This window comes from Emydura macquarii, unplaced genomic scaffold (genome assembly GCF_026122565.2).
Source record: "Emydura macquarii macquarii isolate MOO-44397 ecotype Brisbane River unplaced genomic scaffold, CSIRO-AGI_Emac_v2 contig_2768, whole genome shotgun sequence".
Classification (NCBI taxonomy): Eukaryota; Metazoa; Chordata; order Testudines; family Chelidae; genus Emydura; species Emydura macquarii.
The window spans coordinates 28,312,245-28,338,991 of record NW_027132905.1 but is presented as its reverse complement, the minus strand read 5'-3'; the positions used below and the strand labels follow the sequence as shown (position 1 = coordinate 28,338,991).

General features: G+C 40.4%; 1 protein-coding gene across 4 annotated transcripts in view; it reads right to left on the bottom strand.

Annotated features, from left to right (window-relative positions):
• CTNNA1 (catenin alpha 1) overlaps window positions 1–26,747 on the bottom strand; it is a 200,290-nt gene that overhangs the window by 6,573 nt on the left and 166,970 nt on the right. For all 4 annotated transcript variants that reach the window (XM_067566787.1, XM_067566788.1, XM_067566789.1 and 1 more), the window contains exons 11-16: window positions 23,776–23,932; window positions 18,882–19,082; window positions 17,793–17,944; window positions 13,975–14,085; window positions 9,714–9,895; window positions 8,871–8,976 (exon numbers count right to left, since the gene is read on the bottom strand). In XM_067566787.1, coding sequence (XP_067422888.1) covers window positions 8,871–8,976; window positions 9,714–9,895; window positions 13,975–14,085; window positions 17,793–17,944; window positions 18,882–19,082; window positions 23,776–23,932 — 909 coding nt within the window. The remainder of the gene's footprint in view (window positions 1–8,870; window positions 8,977–9,713; window positions 9,896–13,974; window positions 14,086–17,792; window positions 17,945–18,881; window positions 19,083–23,775; window positions 23,933–26,747) is intronic.

The window sequence follows — 26,747 nt, the reverse complement described above, 5'->3', positions numbered from 1 at the left end:
TAGGAAAACTGGCATTTAGCCTGTAAACAGCATGTTTTTAAACAGCATGTTTTAAAACAGCAGTAGCATAGCTAATCGGCCTGGCTTCTGCAAAGAAAATTTTTTCTCTAACCTATTAGAGTTTTTTGTGTGTGTCAACAGAACAGTGGATAAAAGAGAACCAGATGACAATCTGGAATTTAAAAAAGTCTTTGACAAAGTCCTTCAAGAGAGGCTGGTAAGTAACCATGTCACAGGGTGAGAAGTAACATCCTGTCATGTTAGCAACTAGATAAAGGAACACAAACAATGTAAGAATAAATGGTCAGTTTTCAACATAGCAAATGGTTAGCAGGAAAGGGTTCAGTACTAATATCGGAGTTTAGCATATTTATCACTTAAATACATTGAAAGAATGCTAAGGTTGCCGGTTTGAGCACTCAACAGTTATGAAATGCCAAAATTAAGATTATTTGTGTAATACTGAGGCTAAACAAGATTAAGCCTAACATCAACAGGTGTTTCCACTAGTTTTAGGTGCTAAAGACCTGAATCTTCCAGAGCATTTAGCATTTTTATAGCACTTACCATATAAAAAAAACACTGAATAGACAATTAATCCTCTACCTCTTGGAAGGTAGGCAGACACATGCCTGTAGTAGAGAGAGTGTGCCTGAGGCATAGGGCCTGATATGACGTCTAAGGCCAGAACTAAAGTAAGCAAAAAAGTCAGGCCCTGCTAATATAAGGCAAAGTTAGCAAGAGTCAGGCTATGAGCAAAAGGCAGGCCCTGTTAGAAAGCAGATGCCTGCTTGCAGGTTCACTCTTCGATACATTAATTTGGCAAGAACGGGGCTGGCGCTGCAAAAACACAAGCACTCCTAGGCATTCTGTATCCACATAAACACATTCCAGAAGGACCGTGCTAGAACACCCCGATACAAAGCTATGGTGTAAACACGCTCCCCAAAAATGACACAAGGACACACTGACCCTTCCTAAGGACAAGGTCAGGGTGACAGGGTGATGAGTAGAGATGTTTTGATCGAACCAACAGGTAAAAGGTAAAGGGTGGTAACTAGCCACATCAGAGGGGCAATACGTAACTTGTTTGTATCTGTTCATAAAAGAGGGGTACAAAAAGCGTGTCTATCTGGCTGAGGGGGGAGCGGAAAATCCTGCCGCTCTCCGACCCGAGTCCCTTATAATGAGCATGCATGTATTAAGTGTACCTGTAGCACGTAGAGGGTACTAATACCGTGCTTTGTCAGCAATAAACCTGGCCAAGTGCATTTGCCACTGAACAGAGTCTGTGGTCATCTTGGGCAGTTTAATCAAAGTCAGCTGTACGGCCTATCTGGCCAAAGCCAGTGCAGCACGCAGAGAACACAAACGCAGCCAACAACGGACAATTGCGCTGATTCAGTTTTACGTGTGGAGAAACTGAGATAAAGACCAAATGACTTGCCCAGCATCAGAGTGAATCAGTGGTAGAGCATAGTTTAGAAATCAGGACCTCCTGACTCCTAACACTGAGAGCCTTGCTATCAGATCTGCTGAGCAGCCACAGGTTCCACTGACTTCAGCTGCAGCTGAGAGTGCTCAGCTCTTTTCAGGCCTGATTTTCAGGACAGGCACCAAGAAACGAGGAACACCCAACTAGAAGCCACCTGTGAAAAGGTTGGTTTAAGTGATTTGCCCAATGTCACAAAGGAAGTCTCTGACAGAGGCAGAAGTAAAACCTGATTCTCCTACGTGGCATTCACCTGCCTCAACTACAAAATAGTGCCTATTGGATGGAATAATTTGAACTATTTAGACATTTTATTGAGTTCTAAATTAAGGAAATAAACATTGGTCTCACTGAAGACAGTGCAATGAATGAAGGCTGCTCCATGTTCAGCAATGATAAAGAAAGAAAATATTGTTCAGCTGCATAAGGAATGGGACAGAAAATAGTGTATTAAGGTGTTATTCCAGCATATAAACCAACAGGACATCAGCATCTGAAAAACTGTGTTCAGTGCCAGTCACTCTAATTCTAAAAGCTGACTGCAGAAATGTATTGGGGTGGAGGCAGGGGAGAAGTTTAATTCAGAGACAGTTTATTTCACAGAGAATAATGAATAAGAGGGAACATGACAAAAGTAGACAAGATAAGGAATGGTATGAAGAAGATATGTTGGGCACTCCTATTTAATCACTGCCCCTTCATGTTATGGCAGCAAGGATGTTTATTTAAACTAAAAGGCAACATTTAAAACTGCTACAAAATAAACACTTCTATATTAGTCAATTATCTTGTGAAAGAAAGAAAATTAAGTACTGTTTCAGGGTATAAACTAGTTATTAAGTGATTGGGGGGCAGGAAGAAATGACCACTATGAGTAAGGTATTCCTTAACGATCCATGACATTTCTTGCACCTCCACAGAAGGATCTGATATTAGTCATTGTCCAGTGTCCTGTCTGTGACAAGATGAAGCATTAATTTGGTGTGGCACGGCTCCAATCAGTGAGGTGCCCATCTCTGTGACTGTTAGAGGAGGTCCATGTCCATTCACATTCATCAGTTGGCCTCCAATAGCTGAAAACTAGAAAACTTGCTGAGGCACGTAGAAAAGCTCAACAAGATTTGGCTGATAAAATTCAAAACCAGGATTGCTAATCATGCAGACTGACACCTGACAAAAAACATCAAGCAGTAAAAGTGTGTGCACACATTATTACAAGACCTCTTAAGAAAACAAACCAGCAAACAAGGCTGCGCCAGTGGAATTTGCTTACTAAGAAAAAGCAACTGATAGGTTCAAGTTGGCAGGCAGAGCCATTTTTCTTTCTAGTATAATACCCTCAATTTAGAATCTGAACATTGTTGTAATTTTTGTGGGTTAAACCCTGACACTGTGCCAGTGACCCAGAGAGCAAATTCCACTATATGCATAATACACTAGTTTTGCATCATGCAGTTACAAAAGCTGTAAGGGGATATTTTGGGAGGGGGGGGGGGGATTTTCTTGCTGCTGGATAGTAATTTTGGCCACACATAAGCAGCAGCTGTCACATGAGAAAGCACTAATCCTGCATCAGAATACAGCTTTCCAAAAGCAGCCTTAGATTGTCTGAGCATGAGGCATGATCAAGATCTTGCCTACTGTAAGGGTGCTAAGAGAGGCTGCTAGTACTTACTTGATTGGAAAGCTGGTGCAATGCATCAGCTATCTCTACTGGTTCACTTGGATTTCACAAATTGGCAATCGATGTACCTTCTACAACTATCAAAGATTGAAAGCAATGGAAATATTGTCAGAATGCCTTGTAAGTGGTCTGGCAGAGACAGGAGAATAAATTTTCTGAGAGAACCTCTGTCTTGCCGCAATCATTTCTATTTCTTGAGATATTAACAACTTCTTAATATTTCCCCCCATTCAGAAAGAGCCTGCTATTTTGAGTGAAAGATGAAACCTTTGGGAAAATTTGAAGGTTGATGGCTAGACACTTTTTAACTGACTTGAAATACGACAGATAATAGCTTTTATGGCTTCATAGGAAATGTGTTATAAAACTATCTGACAGCAGGAGTTAGGATTTCCTGACACACTAACGTGAGGGGTCATGATTCACCTAGTGCCATGTGGTTAACAGAACATGACAGTACATCCCTTTGTTCTTCCTGCTCTTGGCATATGAAGGCATTAACACTCATTGAAATGGCTGCACAGAAAGTCTTCTGCAACTGTCAAATAGTTCTAGGTTAACAGATTACTGCACCTGTTTCTATAAGTACGTCTACATTTGTGGTGGTATGCAGAGTACAGCCACTGCACGCCCAGCTACCAAAGGTATAAACAGCAGCATAAACTGTAAGGCATGGCTTAGGCTAATAAAGCAGAGTGTCCTACATGCCTGAACCCTAGGGTATATATCCTACATAGCTCTACACACCCAAGCAGCGCCTCCCCCATCTACTCTACTATTTCTAGAAGTGTAGCGCCCTGCTGCTGGAGCCTTTCCCCACCACAACAAAGGCTCTGGCAGTGGGCGGCACCAGGAAAAAGCTCCAGCAGCTTCCGGCTGCTGAAGGCTTTCCCTGCCACATATAGCTACACATACCTATATGCTGCCACAAGTGTAGCCAAGGCCTGGGACTATGTAGGCATTCCCAATTGAATATACAGGCTAAAAGATTTAGATGAACATAGGGTTTGAAAAAAAAGTTACATTCTTGTCAATATGACTAGTTCTGGCCTTCTGCTCATCTACCCATCCCCCATGACACCTGTACATTTTTTTTTAAAACAACTTTTCTAATAAAAGCAAGCCAAAATATGCATTCACAGAGTTTTGCTGTCTACTTGTTGTGGCTTTTTATCACCTGCAGAGTGTGTGTGTGTGGAACACTATTTTAATTTGTAGCAATAGAAGATTTCAGCTAACAGAGTTCAGTGTAGATTTCAGAGAGCAATCTAATTCTGAAATCTTGCCCTGCTTGCCTGAGGAGGTGGCATCTCCCCATGCTTAATCTTTATGCCATGACTTCACTCACTGCTGACAAGTGGAGGGGGAACCATTTGAAGCAGCCTTTCCACTCCATCCCAGTAAGCTGTTATCAGTTCATTAATATTAACAGTCAATAAAACAAATAAATTTATATCAGTCACAATAATGGTCTCTGGAAACCAGATGAAACAATTAAAACATCTGCATTTGTTTTAAAAGTTAATTCTTGTTTAAATAAAAAATGTTATTTTTAATCACATGCTGTGAATTTGTATTCAGAGAGGGAAACTGCACAGTTATAGCTAGTTTTTTCGAAGTAAAACCTGTTTAATTACATACCTCAAAACTAAGGGTATGTCTTCAGTACCGCGGCAGCAGGCATCAATGCAGTGGCATCATAGAAGATGAGGGTTGGAAGGGACCTCAAGAGGTCATCTAGTCCAACCCCCTGCTCAAAACAGGACCAACCCCAACTAAATCATCCCAGCCAGGGCTTTGTAAAGCCGCACTTTAAAAACCTCTAAGGATGGAGTTTCAACCACCTCCCTATGTAACCCATTCCAGTGCTTCACCACCCGCCTAGTGAAAAACTTTTTCCTAATATCCAACCTAGACCTCCCCCACTGCAACTTGAGACCATTGCTCCTAGTTCTGTCATCTACTACCACTGAGAACAGTCTAGCTCCATCTTCCCTGGAATCCCCTTTCAGGTAGTTAAAGGCTGCTATCAAATCCCCCCTCATTCGTCTTTTCTGTAGTCTTCAGCGTAGACCCACTGAGTTGATTTGAGAGCGCTCTCCGGTCGACTGAATTAATCCACTTTCTCGAAAGAAGTAAGGCTGCATCAATGGGAGGGTCTCTCTCATCGATGCAAGTTCCGTGAAGACGCTACACTAGTGAACATAAGTACATTGACAGGAGATATGCAAGCTACACTACGTAACTATAGCTTGCGTGTCGACTGCTGCTGCCAGGGTAGACCAGACCTGAGCTATTTCAGGGCCTCTCAAGAGTAGTGACTTCATGACAAACAATACAGATCTCTTCAGTAGTATCAAATTTGGGTGTGGACTGAGACCCACGTCACTTTTGCTTGACACAAACCCAGTTTTAAAACTAGAGGACAGGCACAGACATCTGACAACCAGGCCTGAGAGGTCTGTGCTTATCTGATAACATTTTTGATAAAGTTAAATATCCTGCTAAAGTAAGATTTTTTGTTTTACTGTGATTGTCATTATTGCATGAATACCTTCTGTGATGACATGAGCACATGGTTCATTATATGATTGATCAAGATACACCCCATTAACATTTGCAGTGACAAAGGCCTGGTCTACACTACTGGTGAAATTCAGCAGCAGTCGACAGGAGTTACGCAAGCTACTCTGTGCAGCTTGCATAACTCCCTCTACTTCATAACTTGTGTTTAGCACGCCGTCCCCACTGCACTGGGCCGACGGAAATGCGTACCCGTCAATGCAGCGCTACACTTTTTGGGGAAGTGGTTTTATTAAATGGACTTCTGGATCGATTGAGTGTGCCTTCACTGCCACTCAATTGAACCAGAAAAAAATCGATCTGATGGTGGCGAATTTGTCACCGTCAGTATAGACATAACCAACGCAAAGCTCCATTGACAGTCCTCTTGCCAATGGCTTTTAAGCAGGCAAGTTCAAGTACAGAATCAGGAAACGGCTGCCTACTATGCTGACACTATAGTGCAATATTAATGGGGATGTTGGCCCTCTTTGGATAAAACACAAACAGGTAACCTGTTCTGACCATCTCTCCTGTATATCCAGATAGGGATCCTGAGGAGCATTTCAAATATAACTCATTGATCACTCTTCCCTCTCAAACACCCCCACAGAAACAGGAAGATTAAAATAAAGGCTGTGTCTGACCTGCTGGAGGGACCATAATGGTCGCTGTGTTGCCTATATATTCACATATGCACTGGGCGGCACAGAACGGGAAGGAGGTGAACATCCCGCAGTGCTGAAGGAACAGGTCCAAGACAATTTAGAAAGATTGGACATACACAAGTCCAAGGGGCCAAATGCAATGCATCCAAGGGTGCTGAGGGAGTTGGCTGAGGTGATTTCAGAGCCATTAGCTATTATCTTTGAAAGTTCGTGGCAATTGGGGGAGGTCCCTGATGACTGGAAAAAAGCAAATATAGTGCCCATCTTCAAGAAAGGGAGGAAAGAGGATCCAGGGAACTACAGACCGGTCAGCCTCACCTCAATCCCTGGAAAAATCATGGAGCAGGTCCTTAAGGAATCCATTTTAAGGCACTTGGAAGAGAGGAAGGTGATCAGGAACAGTCAACATGGATTCACCAAGGGAAAGTCATGACTGACCAATCTGATTGCTTTCTATGAAGAAATGACTGGCTTTGTGGATGTGGGGAAAGCAGTAGACGTGACACACCTTGACTTTAGCAAAGCTTTTGATACGGTCTCTCACAGTATTCTTATCAGCAAGTTAAAGAAGTATGGGTTGGATGAATGGAGTATAAAATGGATAGAGAACTGGCTAGAGCATAGGGCTCAATGAGTAGTGATCAATGGCTCCATGTCTAGCTGGCAACCGGTCACAAGCGGAGTGCCCCAGGGGTCAGCCCTGGGGCCAGTTTTGTTCAACATCTTCATTAATGATCTGGAGGATGGGGTAGATTGCACCCTCAGCAAGTTTGCAGATGAAAATAAGCTAGGGGGAGGGGTAGATACCCTGGAAGGTAGGGATAGGATACAGAAGGACCTAAAAAAACTGGAGGATTGGGCCAAAAGAAATCTGATGAGGTTCAACAAGGACAAGTATAGAATCCTGCACTTAGGACAGAAGAATCCCATGCACAGTTACAGACTGGGGACCGATGAGCTAGGCAGCTGTTCTGCAGAAAAGGACTTGGGGGTAACGGTGGATAAGAACAACGAGAGTTCTGTGGCACTTTAAAGACTAACAAATTTAATATTTGTAGACATAAGCTTTCGAGAGATTTCAGCTCTCTTCTTCAGATGCAGTGGATAAGAAGCTGGATATGAGTCAGCAGTATGCCCTGGTTGCCAAGAAGGCTAATAGCATATTGGGCTGCATTAGGAGGAGCATTGCCAGCAGATTGCGGGAAGTGATTATTCCTCTCTATTCGGCATTGGTGAGGCCCCATTTGGAGTATTATGTCCAGTTTTGGGCCCCCCACTACAACAAGGCTGTGGACAAGTTGGAGAGAGTCCAGCAGAGGGCAACAAAAATGATTAGGTGGCTGGAGCACATGATTTATGAGGAGAGGCTGAGGGAACTAGGCTTGTTGAGTCTGCAGAAGAGAAGAATGAGGGGGGATTTGATAGCAGCCTTTAACTACCTCAGGGGTGGGGAACGTCCGGCCTGCGGGCCGCCTGAAATCATTTGGTCCGACCCGCAGCGGGCCGTATAAGGCCCGCGAAATCATGTGGTCTGGTCCTGGCGGCGGCTGGGAATTCGGCGGTGGCGGGGAATTCGGTGGCGGCACGGTTTCGCGACGGCGGTGGCGTCCCATGGGGGGGGCAGTGACCGCTGCCGAAACCCTGCCGCTGTTTGCCCCTTTTCAGCGGCGGGCACTGCCCCACGCCCCCCACCGCCGCCGTGAAACTGCGCCGCCGCTGAATTCCCCCCCGCCGCCGAATTCTCCCCCGCCGCCTTTGGTAGAAAAAACTACCTCATCAGGCCTTTGGTAGAAAAAACGTTCCCCACCCCTGAACTACCTGAAAGGGGGTTTCAGGGAGGATGGAGCTAGGCTGTTCTCAATGGTGGCAGATGACAGAACAAGGAGCAACGGTCTCAAGTTGCAGTGGGGGAGGTCTAGGTTGGACATTAGGAAAAAGTTTTTCACTGGGTGGGTGGTGAAGCACAAGAATTGGTTACCTAGGGAGGTGGTGGAATCTCCATCTTTGGAGGTTTTTAAGATGCGGCTTGACAAAGCCCTGGCTGGGATTATTTAGCTGAGGTTAGTCCTGCTTTGAGCAGGGGGTTGGACTAGATGACCTCCTGAGGTCCCTTCCAACTCTATGATTCTATAGTTTTTCAAAGCACTCAGGGATATCTTGAGTATGACATGGGCTATATAAAAACCAAATTCTATTCTTTTCAGCTAATGTAAATACTCAAGGTCCTTGATTTAAAACAATGAGCTGTAAAAGTATTTTTGCTCTATGTATTCAGGGGCTTATGTTGATGGGGCAGCAAAGAAGTTGGGAGGAACGAAGTCAGAAGAGCTGTATTCAGGAAGTGATTGTAGAAAATTAGGTAAGTACTTAAGTCACCAAAACCAAATGTTTTTTACATTTGTAGATCCATACAGAACTATTACTCAGTTATGCCGAAGACTTATGAAGATGAATGATTACTTACATGGTCAGCAATTGCCCGTCCCAGCTTGTCCATCCTTGACCCAGCCTCTGCAATTTTCTTGGCTGCGCTAATCACATCTGATGTATTTTTTAGTGGTCCTTTACCTCTGCAAAACAAAGCAGATTCCACCTTTTGGAATCAAAACCAAGCACGTTGCCACTCTCTCATTCCGTTTTCCATTGTAGAGAGACAGACTCCCTAACTGAACTGTATTCACATGGGAAAGGGGGACTCGCATAATAAAAATAAGCAGCTTACAGGAAAGTTATCGCACATGCTGTGCTGTATGCTTGGTTGTAAGCCAAGTTTCCCCAATGAGTTCACGCCTCTTCATTGTCAAGTCTATAAAGGGCCCATGTTTTGTGAAAAAACTACTTTTTATTAGGCTCTTTATACCGAATGTTTCAAGCAATTACATATGATAATATTTCAGAAGTTAAGTTTGTGCTGTGACTACCTTGTTTGCATGGAATGTTGCATCAATACCTGAGAAAAACCTTATCGGTTTAAATAAAACCTTTACTGTTAAATTTCAAACCGCAATACAAGACAAGTTTAGACATTTTCAGGAAAATAACCCTAGTTCAAATTAGTGAACATACAAACCAGTTTTACTATCTGGTCATTTTATGACAATTTGTAAGTTTTGAAAACTACACATCAGTAAGTTTTAAAACACACCGATAATACTGTTCAAAACTGAAGATGTGAAAATGCAGGAATTTCAAATATTTGCGCATACAAAAGTTAGGGTGATATTGGTCAGAGCATTTCATTGTAAAGAGATGAACATCTGAGAAAGTAAGCACCTGTACAAGTTTAGAGTATATGAAAGAGGCTCACCTGGTGAAGTCTGTCATTTCCATCATAATCATACACATTTGTTTTGCCAGTACAATAATATCATTACCACTGTCATCCCATTTTGATACTTCAGCATCCAATTTACTCTTTTCTTCCTGGAAGCTTGCCACTTGCTCAGCAATTTTAGCTTTTTGCTCTTGAGGAAGCTGAGCCATGATGGCCTGAAATAAAGTGATTTTCCATATTTCCTTATTCAGTTATTTGTAAGAAGGCTTTTTAAAATATTTTCACTAATAACCAATCTAAGTCACTAAGATAGACTTGTTTAAAATTAAATCCGATTAATACAAAATACATTAAGGCCTAAGCTTCTTACAATCTCTTAAAATATTTAAATAAAAATAAATATGCTCCATTTATGAGCCTCTATCAAAACTATCAAAGACTGCTCTTCCACATAAAGGAATCAGGGAAAAACATGCAACTTTTGAGATCAAGCTTTATAAAAATGGCACAATAGGTTATGTATTGTATTAAGGACTTGATCCTGTGGTGGGGACCCAGGGGCAGCACTACTGGATGCAACAGACAGGCAGAGTCATCACAAGCTTTGGGACCTGGCTTCTGACTCCAGGAGACACCATTGTGATCATAACAGGATCATCCCCTGAGCACACCTGGATGGTTTCACGCTCCTATTTTATAGCTTCTCCCTGCCTGAATTCGGATTGGCTCAGTTCTCAAACTATGAATATTTATATGTGTACTGTTGTGCACATGGAAAAACACTAATCTGCCCAGTGACTTCCAACCTTGCTTTTGGATGGTCCTGGGCCCTTCAAGTAAATTGCTTTGGCCCGTCTCCTTTCATGTGTACACAGAAACACAAATCAATTAACTTCTCAACTGCCACCCCTTTGTCTCTGAATAAATAAGATACTGCAGTGCAAAAGGCATGTGGGTTGCATGAGCAAAAGTTTTGGATTGTAGTTAGTTATTTTGTTTTTCTGGGGGTAGAAGTATGTGTGTGTGGGGGGGAGGGGTTAGGTAACAAGGGAGAAAGAGCAGTGTGTGCAAGCAGAAAGGAGAAACACTAGTGTCAAAGTAGGACATTGCGGGAAGAAGGGACAACATTCTTCAGAGGGCAGCTTCTAATGTTGATTTCAACACTAGAAAACCTGCCATGGCTGTATGTCATAAAAAAGATCCTATTTGGGAGTATTTTCAAGAAATTCCTCTACCTCTGGGTAAAAAAGGAACACGTGGCCAAACGTAAACAGTGCAGACAAACATGCAAGGCCTGGCTGTCAGAATGAAAACTTTATGAAAAATGCTCCTCAGAAGGCAATGTCTTTCAAGAGGACATGGACATGTCTGAACAATCTGGATCAAATGGTTAATACATTTTTTGCACTATTCTGGTATGGACTACCTACCATGTCTTACCTGTTTTATCTTTTACTAGCATAGTATCAGACTAAAGATAAATGTACAAGATATGCTGAATATACTGAAATATACTATTTCCATAGCCTAGGACAAACTACAGAAAAACTGCTTCTGTATTGCAGATGCAGTTGAAACTTGGAAAATTTAAAGGAGACGCTGAAGAAATACTCCACAAAAGTTAAATTGCAGGCAGTAAAGAAGCAGATGGATCAGCCACATACTCAACCTCATTTTCTTGCCAATATTCTCAATTCAACGTACCAGGGTAGATGCCTAACTGCTGAATAAGAAGATGCTGCTATGATGTACATATAAACAATCACCCATCAATCATCGGGGTTCAGCGCTGCCTCAGTGTGGGGGGCAAAATCCTCGGTGCTGAATCTGTCTCCAGCAACCGGGTTCGGCACTGCCAGGCGAATTCCTTGGTACCAAGACTGTCTCCGGTGACCGGGATCAGCGCCACGTCATTGCAGGTGAACTCTTCGCTGCTGGAGAGCACAAACAGTGGGATGGACCTCACCCGGTGCCGGAGGGTCGAGACCTGTGTCGGGCAGGCAACTTCGCTCTCTGCCTCAAAGCAGGTCGGTCCGGCGATCGCGACCTGGGATTATTTCTAGGGAAGCGTTTCTGCTCTACCCTAGGAAACCGGTCGGCAGGAAATCTTCCTCCCCATGCTGGGGATCTCCTGAGCCATTCAGGGGTTCCCAACACAGGCTTACCCTGTAACGCCAGCCCCTTCTCTCTCATGGAGGTATGGGCAGCGGTGGCGTATGCAAGGCCAACAAGGCTTTTGCCGCCCAACAGCCTCCGGCGTCAACAGTGCCAGTAGGTGCCGAGGGGCTCCCCCACTCCCAAGAGTTGGGGGAGGCTCCCTGGCTGGAGACGCTGGCTCAGGCAGCAAGCCTCCGTGATCCAACCTCAGTACGGATCAGTGCTCCACCCTGCCTGCCTAGCCGGTGTGGGAGAGTATCCACGCTCCGAGCGCTGATTCCTTCTCTTAGTGGTTCCGAGTTGGGTTAGTGCCGACAGTGCCCTCTGCACCAACAGGCACGCTGGGTACCGCAGCGGAGCGGGGGTTGGTTCCGAGCCGGTCGGGGGCTTCATGAGCGAGGCTTTCAGGCGGATTTTCTGAAGGTCTGAAAGGCTTGCAGATCCGTTCTTCTCCTCTCCCCCCCCCTCACCCCCGCGCTTCAGGCAATGGGGGTCACTTAGCAGGAAAGCCTTCCCACTGGAAGCACACGGCTTGAAGCCATGAGACTGAAGCATACCCACTCCCGGTAAAGTCTCAGCTAGACTATCTCAAAGTCTCTAACTACCACTAAGAACAGTTATTAAGCTAACTAATTAACACAAAAAATCATTGCTTAAAGTTCAAAACATGGGGAATTAAGCGTTTGCAGTGCAAACACAGGCAGTTCCAGTAACTGTCATGGGCGGAAAGAAGGAACTGAGGGGGTGTAGGGCTGGCAGCGCCTCATACTGTAGCATGTGTGCGGGGGCTCCAGGGAGCACTAGAGCCGGCCCTACGGGATCTGCTAAGGGGAAAAAAGTTCCGGTAGCTGTGCAAGGAGGTGTGTACACACCTATAGTGGAATGGACAAGAGCAAGCACTCGAAGAATACAACTTTCTTTAAAAAAAAATAACTGAAGTACAAATGGAAGAGTTGATTAAAATTGGTGATGTAAATTGAGGCCTTCCAATTGGTGATTTAAATCAATCCACCCTGCAAGCTACACATGGGTATTCACAATTTTACAGAGTTCAGAACAAAGATTACAATGTGAAACTTCCAGCAGATAGCTGAAGTGGTTTACTAGGCTGTGTTTATCCCCAACATAATAGGCAGCAACTCAAATCCACCCTTCTTATAGGATTAATACAAACACCATAGAACTGGGTAGCAGGACTTCTATTCCAATAGCAGTAGAAAAGGAGTTTACAACATTAACAGATACCTGGTATCAGGCTGTGTCCAAAGAACACTAGACATACCTGACAACTTTTATTTTAGTTTGGAGTGAGTGGGAGAGAGGAAGTGGAGAAATTCTTTACAGGGAAAGAATATACTCCCTGCAAGTATGACTCCAAAGCCAAATGTGCCAAAAATTAAATGAACAAGGACCAACTGCTCTTGATGGCTTTCGCAGACTGAAAAAAGAGTTTAACACCAGAAATCTTTTGTGGCATCCTCACAAGAGCATAAAACACTATTGAACTAAGATGCAACTCTTCCAATAAATATTAATAGTAAAGGCTGTTTTACTTCAATGTATCTTTTCTAGTTTTTCAGCCATTAATTATTCAATATTGTACATCAATGCTTTCATTTTTAACTGTCATAGGAAATGAAGCTGGCCTGAATTTTTTTTTTTTTTTTTTTTTTTTTAAAAGGCTGCTGGTCTTTCAGCAGACCCTTCGTTAAATGTCCAGTGGACTTCCTGTATCTATTTCTGGTCTACAGTTCCAACAGCCGGAAAAGAGAACACATCAATTTGCCACAGAGAGACTTGCTTACCCCACAAAATTCACATGCCTAAAAAAAATGGGAGCAACAATTTCAGATCTGTGATGTGAAAGTCAACAGTGGTTTATCAATATCAAAAGGATTCTGGTCTTTCAGAATGCCCAAAACAAGGCAGACACTGATATTTTTGAAATGTAATGTTTCACTTAGCTGCCTTTTGAGGCAGTGGAAATGAAGAGATTAATGTCAGTTTTCTGACCTAGCATTTGCAAAAGAGAAATAGAACCAGACCAGGCTTCTTAAGTTACAGATTTAAATTGGATTTTCTGATCAAGTTAAACTGTTTCTTGTATGATATGTAATGTTTAAAATGTTTTCCTTACTCTAGCGCTTTGTCCAGCAATGAGCTGATCATCTTCAGTCTGAACACTTGTTCTGCTTCTGACATCAAAGTCTTCAGTCTCAAAGTCAGAGTCATCCAACTCTTCAGGAGTCTAAGAAAAAAAAAGTGTAATTCAGTACAAGTCAGAGCCAAGTTCAATAGAAGTGAACCTCTCTCTCAGCAACCAACAAAAATGCCTTCAGGTCAGCTGTTTAACATTAGGGGTAGAAGGAGAAGACAAAATAACTGCAGGGCATTATTTAAGGGTTTCAAAGAAGGGTAAGTCAGAATTCTCTCCTGTTTGTGTTATTTGTATGACTATGTATGTCTGACTGCCCAAACCTGAAGTTTAGTTAAGTAATTGGAGAGGCCCTAAAATGTGCACTAAACACGGAATTAGTTAAAGAAGCGTACACAAGATTTGGGCTATATGAAAAAGACAGACAGTTACACTGAATCCAAACGACATAACATATTAATATGTTTTTTACTTAATTGCTTTATTCAGAGATCACATCAAAATGCAAGTCCCACACACCTCTTTTAAAGCCTATTTCAGCTGTTGTACTGTTTAGGACAATTAAAAATCAAAGCTTGCATAGGGTTAACAGTAGCTAAAGTAAACCAAAATTTATTCTTACATCCTCCAGGCAAAACTTAAAATCTGTAGTTAGTAGGGTCAATTTTTATGCTATAGGCTAAGCTCAGCTGACCTAATTCCTGCTCGCTTAGAGTTTATTTTTGCTGCTGCCTGTATTCAGCTGAAACTGCAGCAAAATTTTTATAAAGCTTAAGTTTAAACATCTGCCTATATTAAAATACTACATCTTACCTAGGCTGCTACATTTTTTAGACAATTTTGCATGGCTGTAGTAATAAGGAATTTGACTGAAGAATGCAACATTTGTTATTAATAGGTTTAAAGATGTAATAGCTCCCACTCTTACCAGCTCCGTTCCTACAATTTAATTTTTATAATGTGTTTTCTAATACGGGTATCTCACAATACAAAGGAAGATTAGGGATGGTTGTGTTAACCAAAATGCAGGCCAGTCACGTAAGTTTATACTAAACCTGGTGCCTTCCCCAGCCTCCACTCTTATATAAAAGATTTCTTAATTTCCACATATGAATGTGGGAACACATGTGGATAACTACATCAGTGTGCCAATGTAAAGCATTTAAAGTACTATTCTATATGCAAATAGTGAAATAGTTTTGTGTTTTGTACTTTTTTGGTTACCAAAACGCCTGCAAAAACTATTGAATACTGATGCAATATTAAATGCATTTTATTGTCTGAAGGGACTAGGTACTCAGAAGAACTGCTCTGCTCCGAATACTTTTTTAACTTATGTATTTACTGTTTACTCCTGATAGCGCCTCAGCCATAATCCAGCTAACTGGATTCTTTTCTAGTTTAGATATCAATAATTTTCTAGTTTAGATATCAATAATGTTAACCTTATGCTAATAGAACCAACTACTGTCAAAGCCTGAACTAGAAAGAATGCAATGATTTTCAGAGCCCAGGTTGGGAATCTATGGTTATCTTTTTACTCTAAAATGGAACAAATCTCATATGATAATGGAGAAGATTAAAACAGTAGCACTGAAAAACCTGCATCAGTTGTCATTTGTAATCTTCATAGGTAACAGTCCAGTGGAGAAATTGTGAAAGTGGCCAACTGAAGGCATTTGTGCTCCCCACAAGTTCCTTAGGGGGTTCATTTTTGTCTTGGAATTAATTGAACATATGACGTACAAGGCAACTACAGCATTTAGCATTTGACATCTCATTCTGTAATTCAGTAATAATACTGTCAGTCAAAAATAATGAACTTCTTCCATTGATACGGTGATGATAATGCACACTAACACTACACTGACAGCTCTGAAGCTTTGTTGTTTCAGATCATAACCTTTTCTCCTCATTCCCACACTCCACCAATATCTAAGTGGTTTCCTTTACTCCAAATTAAATATAACAAATCCAAGTGAATACATGTGAGGTTTCTGATGTGTAGTTTTGTCTTTCAACATGGACTCAAGAACAGAAGTATTTATCTTTATGGAAGAAAAAAGGATTCTGCCCATGAACAAAGATTTTAGCTTTAAAAAAAAATATTACTTAAAACAAAAAATCTTATTAGGCTTTTCAGTGATATTTCTTCCAAGGATATGTGAAGCATCAGTCAATGGGTTTCCCCCATTTAGATGCAGTTTTAACTTTAAATGGCTTGTTTGCACTGACTTTGCTCAGCAGCATTCCCTTTGAGAATAGGGCTGCTTCTGAATTCCAGTTTGAAACAGAAAAAGCCTGTAAAAATGGTGCTCTGTTATCTCAGTTTTGACATGTCTATTTTAAGTTCTACAATTCAAGCCCTTCAGCTGACAAACACTCAAGTGTTTTAACATTTTGACTTTTTTTTAGGTCACTGAAGTGTCACCACTGAACTGCCTTCAGCTACTAGCAATTGCAATAAAACCACGGAATCCTGACATCAAAGATGTGGCTTCTCCCCAGCACAGATGAGCAACATGAGGGAAAATGTTAGGATTCCTGGCACTGCCAGCTCTGCTGATTGCTGCAGGCATAGAATTAGCAGCTGTACCTCTATGTCCTGAACAACAAGACTCATAGAAGAGGGTGAATAAAATTAATTTGTAGCATGTCAGGGAAACAGTATCCTAACTAATAATGGAAAAAAGGAATATATGGAAACACGGAAAAAGAGGTATATATCAAAGTTCCTTAACCTGCTTTCTGCAATAGTTCTCACTTTTTCTCTGCCCTCCCTTAAGTTTTAGTTTAAGCAAGCAAAAGGTAAAAGATGATTATGATGATAGTTGTTATGCAGTCTGTGATGTGCTGGGTTTACATACTTCAAGTTTACTCACCACCAAGACACATTTGGAACCAGTGGACAACATGAAACCTCTACAGAGGAGGCTCATTTCCAACCTTTCACAAATTGTCTTAGATAGAAAGACATTCACTACTGAGGCATGGGAAGAAGGGGAGAGGGATAGAAAACTTTACATCCATTTTGCTATCACCAAGCCTTGGTTCACATTAAGATCTGAAGAGCAAGCCTGCATGTCAGCCTGGTCTGGTACTTTCTTTTTGCGCCTTCAAATTACTGCAGATGCCCTTTTGAACCTTTAAGTAATAACCCTTAGATGACTGTGCCTCTTTATCAGACAGGGAGACATCCAAGTTAAATTAAATTTAAAAACTGCAGGCACACAAAAGAAACAAAATTCTTACAAATGAGCACCCATTTATCTATGCTACCTGGTTTCTAAAGTACTCTAAACAAGGTGAGTTACAATACCCAGATCATCTAACATCTTCAAGAAACTGGTATGGAATTTTTGTAAAATTTACTTAAGATTTGAGAAATTAAATTGGAAGTCTCTTTACCTTAAATAAAAATAAAAAAGTCAAACATAGCAAGAGTTCCTTTGCTATTGTCTAAACCAAGGGTCACTAGGTTTAGCGTATTTATAACAAGGTAAAATTTATAATAAGGTAACATCGCATTATGAATAGATGCATTAATAAGGATTTTTAGCACTTCAGCTCTAATTATCAGTGATGTTCAGATGACGTTTCAAGTTTTAAAATAAAATATACAGCAGATATTTTGAAGTACTCTATAAAGTGATTGACAGCTTTTAGATTAATAATCTCAGTGAAAAACCTTATGCTGTCCTCTCTGTAGGAATAATATATTTTCTTTAGTTCAATAAATGCTGAGTAAAATAAATGAAAGTAGAATGCTGTTAAAATAAGTGAAATACATAGTCACTCACTCTGATCATCAATACAGCTTTTCTGATATCCCGAATTCCATCATATACTAGTCGTGAAGCATCAATAAATTCGTTTTCATCCATTGGCTGAGCAGGGTCAGAACTAAGTGCTTCTACAGCAGCTTCAACTTGCTCAGTAAAACGTGGCATAACTGAATTAAAAAAAAAACAAGCAAGTCAAGCACATCTGGCAATAGTGCCCCCACACTACTCCATGTACTCTAATGAAAGACAAGTTCTGTGGTACTCAGGTTGACAGACTGGAATTTCTGCAGCAGCTTCAGTTAATTTTAAAAACTGAGGTTACTAAAGATGGAAAAGCTAACAGTAGCTCAGGTGCTGTTTTAATTGCAATTTTCTTTATATCACCACATTTTTAGTTTCAAATATGCTGCAAATGTTTGTGTTGATCCCACAGATGATGTTGGGGGAAAATCAAGAGATTTACAGTACTATACATGGGGTTGTGTGGGAGGCAATTGGGGGTTGTAGGATAAGGAGGAAGTGTTTGCTAAAAATGACCAGCAGGAAAATATTTAACTGCTAACTTAAAACTGAACCTGAAGATGACAATTTAAAACCCTACTGAAATGAACGGGGCATTCACACCCTTTGACAGCTTTTGTTTCAGGCTCTACATAGACTAAGGAATAGAACACTGGATTGGTTACAATCTGTTTGTTTTTTCAGTGCCATCTTCGGGGGTGATGGGTTATTTGTTTTTTCAGCTCTCATGGTTGCAATTTTAGTGACACAAGCTCAAATTCTGGAGTATAATTCTGTGAAGAGAAGAATCATGGATGCCTGGGCGCTGCATGAGGACTGTCAGTAAATCCATATGAATAGCCCAAATTCAGAAGTAGGAAAATATATGCCATGTTTGTGCCTCAACTATTAATAGACAGAGAACAGAAATTTTATAAGTAAATTCAGCTGAATCAAAATATTCATTTTGTAATTTTTTCTTCTTAATTCATGACCAGATTGAATAGATGGTGTTTAGTGCCCGCTGTGATTATCTGTACAAATTTTGAGTTTGAAAAGAGGAATTCAGTTATTCTTTTCCAGAGCCATTCTATTTATTCCTACCTGTATTAGACAACAACTTTGTTGCTTCCAGCACCTTTTCTGTGTAGACTCCAGGTTCATAGTTATCCATTTCAGAAGTGACAACATGAATGACTCTAGCTGCACGCCCACGAATTGCACCAGCTGTTCGGTCTAAACCATCAACATCTTTTTCTTGGAGAGCAATGACACATTTGTTTACATCTTCTAAAATATGATTCTCTGGTGGTAAAAGAAGAAGGATTGTGTTTTTCAGCATGTGAACCTTCAATTCCTTTTTTAAAATATGCTCCAACCACACTTTCTGAAGCATTAACAATATTTTAAATAAAGTTTGTTGCAATCAGTGGGCAGATGCCTCTACAAATTGGCTATCAAAATCATAGTCCATATACTATGTGGAATGCAAATGCATCCTCCTCCCAGGGCTTGGTTTTTATCAACACAAGAGTTGAGAGTTCAGCTCACGTCTACCCAGCCTTGTGTGCTCTGAGATTCCTTTCTCTGGACTGCACTACTCCATACCCTTCCCACCTCCCTTGTATGTGGAGGGATAAAAAGCCACCTTGCCTCTGACTCATCCAACCCTTTTAATATTCTAACAGGATCAACACCTCTTAACAGGATGAGGTATTTCTAACATATATTACCAGTTTGAGACAATCCTACCACACAAGTCTACAAATACAAATCACAAATTTACTATATGAGAACAAAATATGATTAATCCTCACCCTACCTTTAAATTAGGCAATCAATTGGAACAGTACATGGAAGCTCTCTTTTTCAGACGCTATTCTTTCATCAAAAATTTTTACTAAATATTATTCACTGCTTCATAAGACAATGAAAATATTCTAGTTTTGTGATTTTTGTATTTGCTTTTAAACTATAAGGAATTTGAGACAGCTTTCTCAATTGATAAAGTTAAAAAATGCTAAAAAAAAAAAAAACCAATAGTGCAACATGCAGTTATAAAAGCTTAGGCGGAGATTTTCAAGACTGCCTAAAATTTGGATACCCAGCTTTGAGCGTCTTAGCTGTAATGTTCTGATATTCTGTTAGATATTAGTTTTGTACACTTGTGCCGATTCAGCATTTTCACCTAGCATTAACATTTGAACGTTGTGCTGCTATCCAGAAAAATAACTAGCTCTGAAATACCACATTAGTAAAGCATTTCTGCTCTGTCACTTTCTATAGGTTCAAATGTTTCCTACCTCTGGCTTAATCATACTATACTGCCAAATCACACTACTGCAGTGTTTTTCCATTCCCAACACAGACTAAAACAGCCACTATGCAAGAGTCTAACAAAGGTGAGAAGTGTATTGAGTTCACTGGTAAAAGATTTGTGTAAACCGGTGGAAGAGACTTGGGCCTAGTCTACACTGAAACGTTAAACTGACCTAACCCCCAGTGTAGACAAAAGAATGGTCATACTGGGTCTGACCAATGGTCCATCTAGTCCAGTATCCTGTCTTCCAATAAGTGGTCAGTGCCAGATGCTTCAGAGGCAACAACAGAATAGGCAATTTATCAAGTGATCCATCCCTTGTCATCCAAACCCAGCTTCTAATAGCCATTGAAGGACTTATCCTGTATGAACTTATCTAATTCTTTTTTTGAACCCAATTATAGATTTAGCCTTCACAACATCCCCTGGGAACGAGTACCACAGGGTGACTGTGTGCTATGTGAAGTAGTACTGCCTTTTGTTTTAAACCTGCTGCCTATTCGTTTCATTGGGTGACTCTGGGTTCTTGTGGTATATAAAACTTCCTTATTTACTTTCTCCCCACCTTTCATGATTTTATAGACATCTGTCATATCTCCCCCTTAGTCGTCTTTTTTTCTAAGATGAACTTTCGGTCTTTCTAATCTCTTCTCATATGGAAGGTGTTTCATACATCATTTTTGCTGCCCTTCTCTGTACTTTTTCCATTTCCAATGTGTTTATTTTATTTTTTTTTTTAAATTTGAGACAACTAGAACAGCACACAGTATTCAAGGTGTGGACAGACTGATTTATATCATGGCATGATGACTTTCCTGTCTTATCTATCCCTTTTCTAGTGGTTCCTAACATTGTTAGCTTTTTTAACTGTCACTGCATACTGAGCGGATATTTTCAGAGAACTATCTACAATGACTCTAAGAGCTCTTTCTTGAGTGGTAACAGCTTATTTAGATCCTATCATTTTGTATGTAAAGTTGGGATGATGTTTTCCAATGTGTATTATTTTGCATTTATCAACACTGAATTTCATCAGTCATTTTGTTGCCCGGTCACCCAATTTTGAGAGATCTCTTTGCAACTCTTCCATCGACCTAGCTACTTCTCAGGGAGGTGGTTTACCTACATCGATTATCTACCCCTCCTGTCAGTATAGGCAGTGCCTACAACTGAAATGCTACAATGGCGCAGCTGTCTAAACTTTTCAAGTGGATATATGGAAAAATAATTAAGCTTATGTAACATTAGCAAGGCCAGGTATCACATTTCAGGAGTTCTCGAAGCACCATGAGCAAAAATTTTGCCTCACTTATACTTGTTCAATACCTTGAAGCAACTGGAGTTGCACAAGTTCAGCTGAGGGCAGAATTTGGCTTTAAGAATGGAAAGTGTGTGTCCATTAGTAATCTGACAATTCAGTGAACAGAGAGGAGGTACAGGAGAGCCACCAAGAGCAAATGTAATACAAATATTTAAACAGGTAGAGACAGAGTTTGGATGTAAAACCAGTAGAAAAAGCTTCAATATCAAAACAAAATCTATATAGTTAAGTATCCACTTCTTTCAGTGCTGCACACTTCTGTGATCAGAAATTAACACCTTTGTCAGTCTCCTATTTTTGTATAACAAATGTGGTTACTGTATGTCGCTTCCAAGAACGGAACAGGCTACACACTGAGAAGAACACCTAACAGCCATGCTCAATACATTGTACAACAGCCCTTTTAAAAGTTTTTGTAATGATTTAATCATCCCAAATAAATCTTGGAATAAGCTACACCCATCACTAATTTATCCAAAAATGTTTAAAATGTTAATTAGTATGTAAGATAAAAAGTGTAAATGGATAAAGTAAATTGCTTTTATATGGAAAGTTTGTCAATAAAGTTAACGTGAAATTCAAACTCATCACTTTGCTGGAATTCAAACCTATCTCAAGAATTCATTGAATATTCACTGAACAAGATCGATTTGCTGAATGCTCTCAATCATCTCAAATAATCTCAAGTTCCAGCATTTCAAAGACATTCTGTGCTAACAGCATATTTGAGGTCAACTGTTTCTCTTTGTTCAGACAGTCACTGCTCTTGAGAACTATACTTCATGTTACTAGTGACATACCAAGACCAGCATTAAGACCTTGAAATTCTTCAGAGTTATTAAACACAGGGGGCTAATAATATAGTCTGCCTCCCCAATAGTTTAATACCAGTGAGGTATCCCCTCTCTTGGGGTGAGATTTGGGAGGGAGTAGGCAGTAGTCAACAGCTTCTGCAGTTTGAGAATTTTTTCAAGCATATTTACAACTGAAACATGCTGGGAGGCCTTATAAAGAAAGATGTAGCACAGACCTGACAATTTTTACAATTTGTTTATATTCATTGGCACATTCCAAACAGGTTGTAAACATGAGACTATCAATTATTATTCTCAAAACAAGCATCCTTACCCAGGAACTGTGCTCCTTGCTGTGCAATTTCAATTGCCACTACTGTAACAACTGTGGAGATATAAGCTGTAGAGAGCCCCAAGGAATTCAATTGCCTTGCAAGCAACTGTGAGTTCATCCCAAAGACAAAGTTGGTATTAAAAGTATAGGACACTGGAATGCAAAAAGTGTACTATAACTCAGATATAGGTCACCCTTGGGAAAGAGCTGCTTGAGTATTTATTGTAAGCTGCCTTTTAAATTAGAACTTCAAGTTCTCTCCTATTGTTCCCACATAACTTACTTCCATGAATGTCTTTTGAATATTGGCACTTTAATAGTATTTGAGATGCTCAGTCTGTTTGCACAAGGAAAACTGGATCCCTAGATCTTCACTGGTAGCAGCAACAGTTGAAATTAGAGTAGAGTATATGCTACAACTGCGGGTGGAGTGGCACTTGTGAATTATGGATTTTAGTTTTGTTATGGTAGACAAATGCCTCAGCGAGTATTTGAAGCATTTATTAAATAAGGAATACATTTATTGAACTCTTTGGAAACAAAATTCCAATTTATAATAATGGAATAGAATTTAATTTGACAAAGATTTTCCTATGTGAGTGCCTTTTACTGTGCCCATCAGTTTTTTTTAAACACAGAACAGTTTTTCTGAGGCAAATTAAATGGATTTATTTTTTGTTAGTTCATAATTAAGTTGCACTTAATATTTTCTATTTCTTTTATCTGTTCATGCACAGGTGACTCTTTAGTGGCTAAAGTGATGATAATGTGTATCCAAGCCAGGTCTCTCTGAACAAGAGTAAAGATAAGTAGCCTGGATCACAGAGCAATCCCATGTACCTATTTTAGCACCTCTAATGTGCCAATTAAATATATATTTACAAATAGTAAACATCTTCTGCCATGTATAAACTGTTGTATCTGTCAATAGATATATAGGAAAAATATATTACATATGGTATGGTACACACTGAAGTTAAACTGCTTCATATTTTATAACTCAACCATGCTTTGTTCTAGTTGCATTAAGAGACCATACTTTACATTTTAACACCGTACACCACTGAACTTTCATGCTTACTTGCTTAGATATACCACAGTTACACTGTGATCCTTGCTCTCCAAAAAGATGGCTAACAATTTCTGGAATACTGGAACAATTGCTGACTTCCTGAAATAAGCCCCATTATACAGTTAACTGCCTCTTTGCAAGTTGGAAACCTTGTTACCTGAAACAGCCAGGAAGTCATCAATGGAAGTGATGTCATCTACAGCATCTGTCAGTACACGGACTTGCTTTTCCCATTGTTCTTTGAAGAGATCCATGTTTTCTTGCGCTAGTTTACTTTGTGGTTTGGCAGCCAGAGCCAATGCGACATTGATGACCTGTAAAACACATTACATATTCAAAATTTACTCAGTTTTTTATTTCATGCAACTAAATCAGTAAGTTACATTCCGTGAATCTGACAGCCTTCAGAGCAGGGCTAATACAATATTTGTTAATTATGTATTCAAATATAAATTTAATTCAGCCATAATCATGTCCAGTTTGTGTTAACGTCCATGTATATTATAAGCAGTAAATTCTACATGCATGTGCACTTGCAGAAAGCTGAAGCTAGCTTGTTTGTTTATTCAAACCAGAAGTGATACGTTTTAGATGGGATGATGTGTGCTTGATACATCTGAAGGCAGTGTTCCCTAAATCCCTTGGCCAGAACACTGACCAACAGAATGAAATGTGCCAGACAAGGATGTGACAACCTTTTCCATAACTAGGAATACACATTGTTTTAAATTCATCAAATTCCCATATAATCACTCTGTATCCAGCTAATAAATCTTACGGCAGCCTAACTGTTCTAGGAATTAACTGTATAAAGCCTTGATGGTCCAAAAATGAAACAGCAGAGTTTGTTCATGCTATGTTATTGGCTACCTCTCCCAAAACTGCTCCCACTTCTTGAGTGAACCCCACAGAGGCTTCAAACCTGTTTTTTGATTGATTCCATCTACTAAAGAAAAAATACAGTGTGACTTCAGCTAATCCCAACAGTTAAGTTTTAAATAAAGTATATATTAAAGTATAGAGAGACTAGAGAGTACATATCATACAAGCCATTCAGTCAATTTCAAGAGTAAAAAGCCTCTGGGACTTCACAAAGAAACACTGATCTTAGAATTCATCTTAGATTCAGCATTGTGTTAAAGTTCTATTCCCCATATTTTAGGGAAGCTAGTTAGAAACATTATTCCACCATATTGCCACCAGAAGCATAGAACAGAAATGGAAATTACTACATCTGAAATGAAAGAAAAAAAACTTAGAAATGGGGGAGGGGAGTGGACTGGACAATTTCCGACCCAGAAAACTGAATAAATTGGCATGAGATTCCTAGCAAGATTTTAATAAGTCTATCTATTCTGGGTAGGGACATAAGACTACAGAGTAGCTAACATTGTACCTATATTTAAGAATCTTTCTTCTTACTGCAAATCCAATAAGATCCAAAGCAGAGGGGAAGGAGGAACACAATACAAATAGGCACCACACAACTCAAAGACCTTCTAGTTAGAAGTAAGGAACTTCAATTTCTTCTTTGAGTGCTGATCCCTACGTGTATTCTGTACATGGGCAACAGACTAACTGTATTCAGATAAGGGGGGCTGTGTGCGTGCACGCACGCACCCAAATATGAGGTCAGTGAAGATGCTTGGAAGAACTGTAGTCCCCGCAGCTGCAGCAGAGACCTGAACTAGCACATAATGTTTTGTTAATGGAGCTCCAGGAAGCTGCCTTGCATGTGTTTTGTATCAGTAACTCCTGGAGAGATGCTGTGGAGACAACTTGCACTTGTCAAGTGGGCCCTTACTCCTCCCAAGTGAGGGATCCGTGCTAACTGGTGATAATGAAACCAGAAAGCCATTTAGAGATTCTGAGAAGATATTGCTTGTCTTTGTGACCTTTCTGCTATAGCGACAAATAACCTTGGTGATTTTCTCATTGGCTTGGTCCTTTGCAGGTAGATTGCCAATACAATTCTGAAATCTGAAGAATGAAGTCTCTCTCAGCAACAGAAGCACACTGTTTTGGACAGAAAACCAGAAATTGAATAGGTTGTTTGACACGGAATTCATAAATTCCTTTAGGAACGAATTTAGGATGAAAGCAAAGAGAGCACTTTTATGGAAAATGGTGCATGGTTGTCTGGCCACGAGTGTTCCCATTTTGCTCACCCTTCTGGCTGAAGTAATAGCAACAAAAAATATGACCTTCATGAAAAGAAGGGGCATAGAGCTTGTAACCAGAAGTTCAAACGGTGGTCTGGTAAGTATTGACAGGATGAGGTTGAGGTCCAACTGAGGTGTAGGCTTGACCACTGGTGAAAAGGTCTTGACTAGGCCCTTCAGGAATCTAAATGTTGTTGGGTGAGTAAAAATGGAATGCCTGTTTACTGGAGAAAGGAAAGCACTGATCTCTGAGACAGACTTGCAGTGGCTGATGGAAAGACCCAAGTTCTTCAAGTACAGGAGATAATGTAGAATGACTGGGATTTCTGAGGATTCTGAAGAAGACTGATTGGGACATGCTCAGGCAGAGAACCATCTTCATTTAAGTAGGTAGGTAGCATTTCCTAGTGCAATCTTTCCTCCTGTAAGTGAAAATGGATTGGGTGGCTTTCGAACATGATAGTTCTAAGTTCTGTAGTTTTTGGTTTGCGATTAACCTGCATTATCGGATTGCTCATTGATAGGAATGTCTTTGAAGGGAGGAAAGTTCTTACTGAGATAAACTATATTGAAGTAACACTGGAGTCAATGAACTTTGTGGGGATCAAAGTGGACATTCTTTGTTCACACAGACACCCTGCGCTTCTATAAGATTGACCAAGAATGACTTTGTGATTGGAATGACCTGTTGGGAGCCAGTTGTCCAAGCATGGGAAGACTATGTAGCCATGTCTCATTTTGCTGCTGCCACTGAGAAAGTAGCATTCAGGGTATTCCCAAAGGTTGATAGCCCAAAGGGAAGGATTGAACTCGCAATGTTCCAGACTTACCAGGAACTGGAGAAATTTTCTATGAGATGGATGAATATCCCCATGAAAATAGGCATCTTTCATGTCAAAAGCCGCAAACCACATTCCCTCCAGCAGGGACAGGATTACTGATGCTAGTATAACCATACTGAATTTTC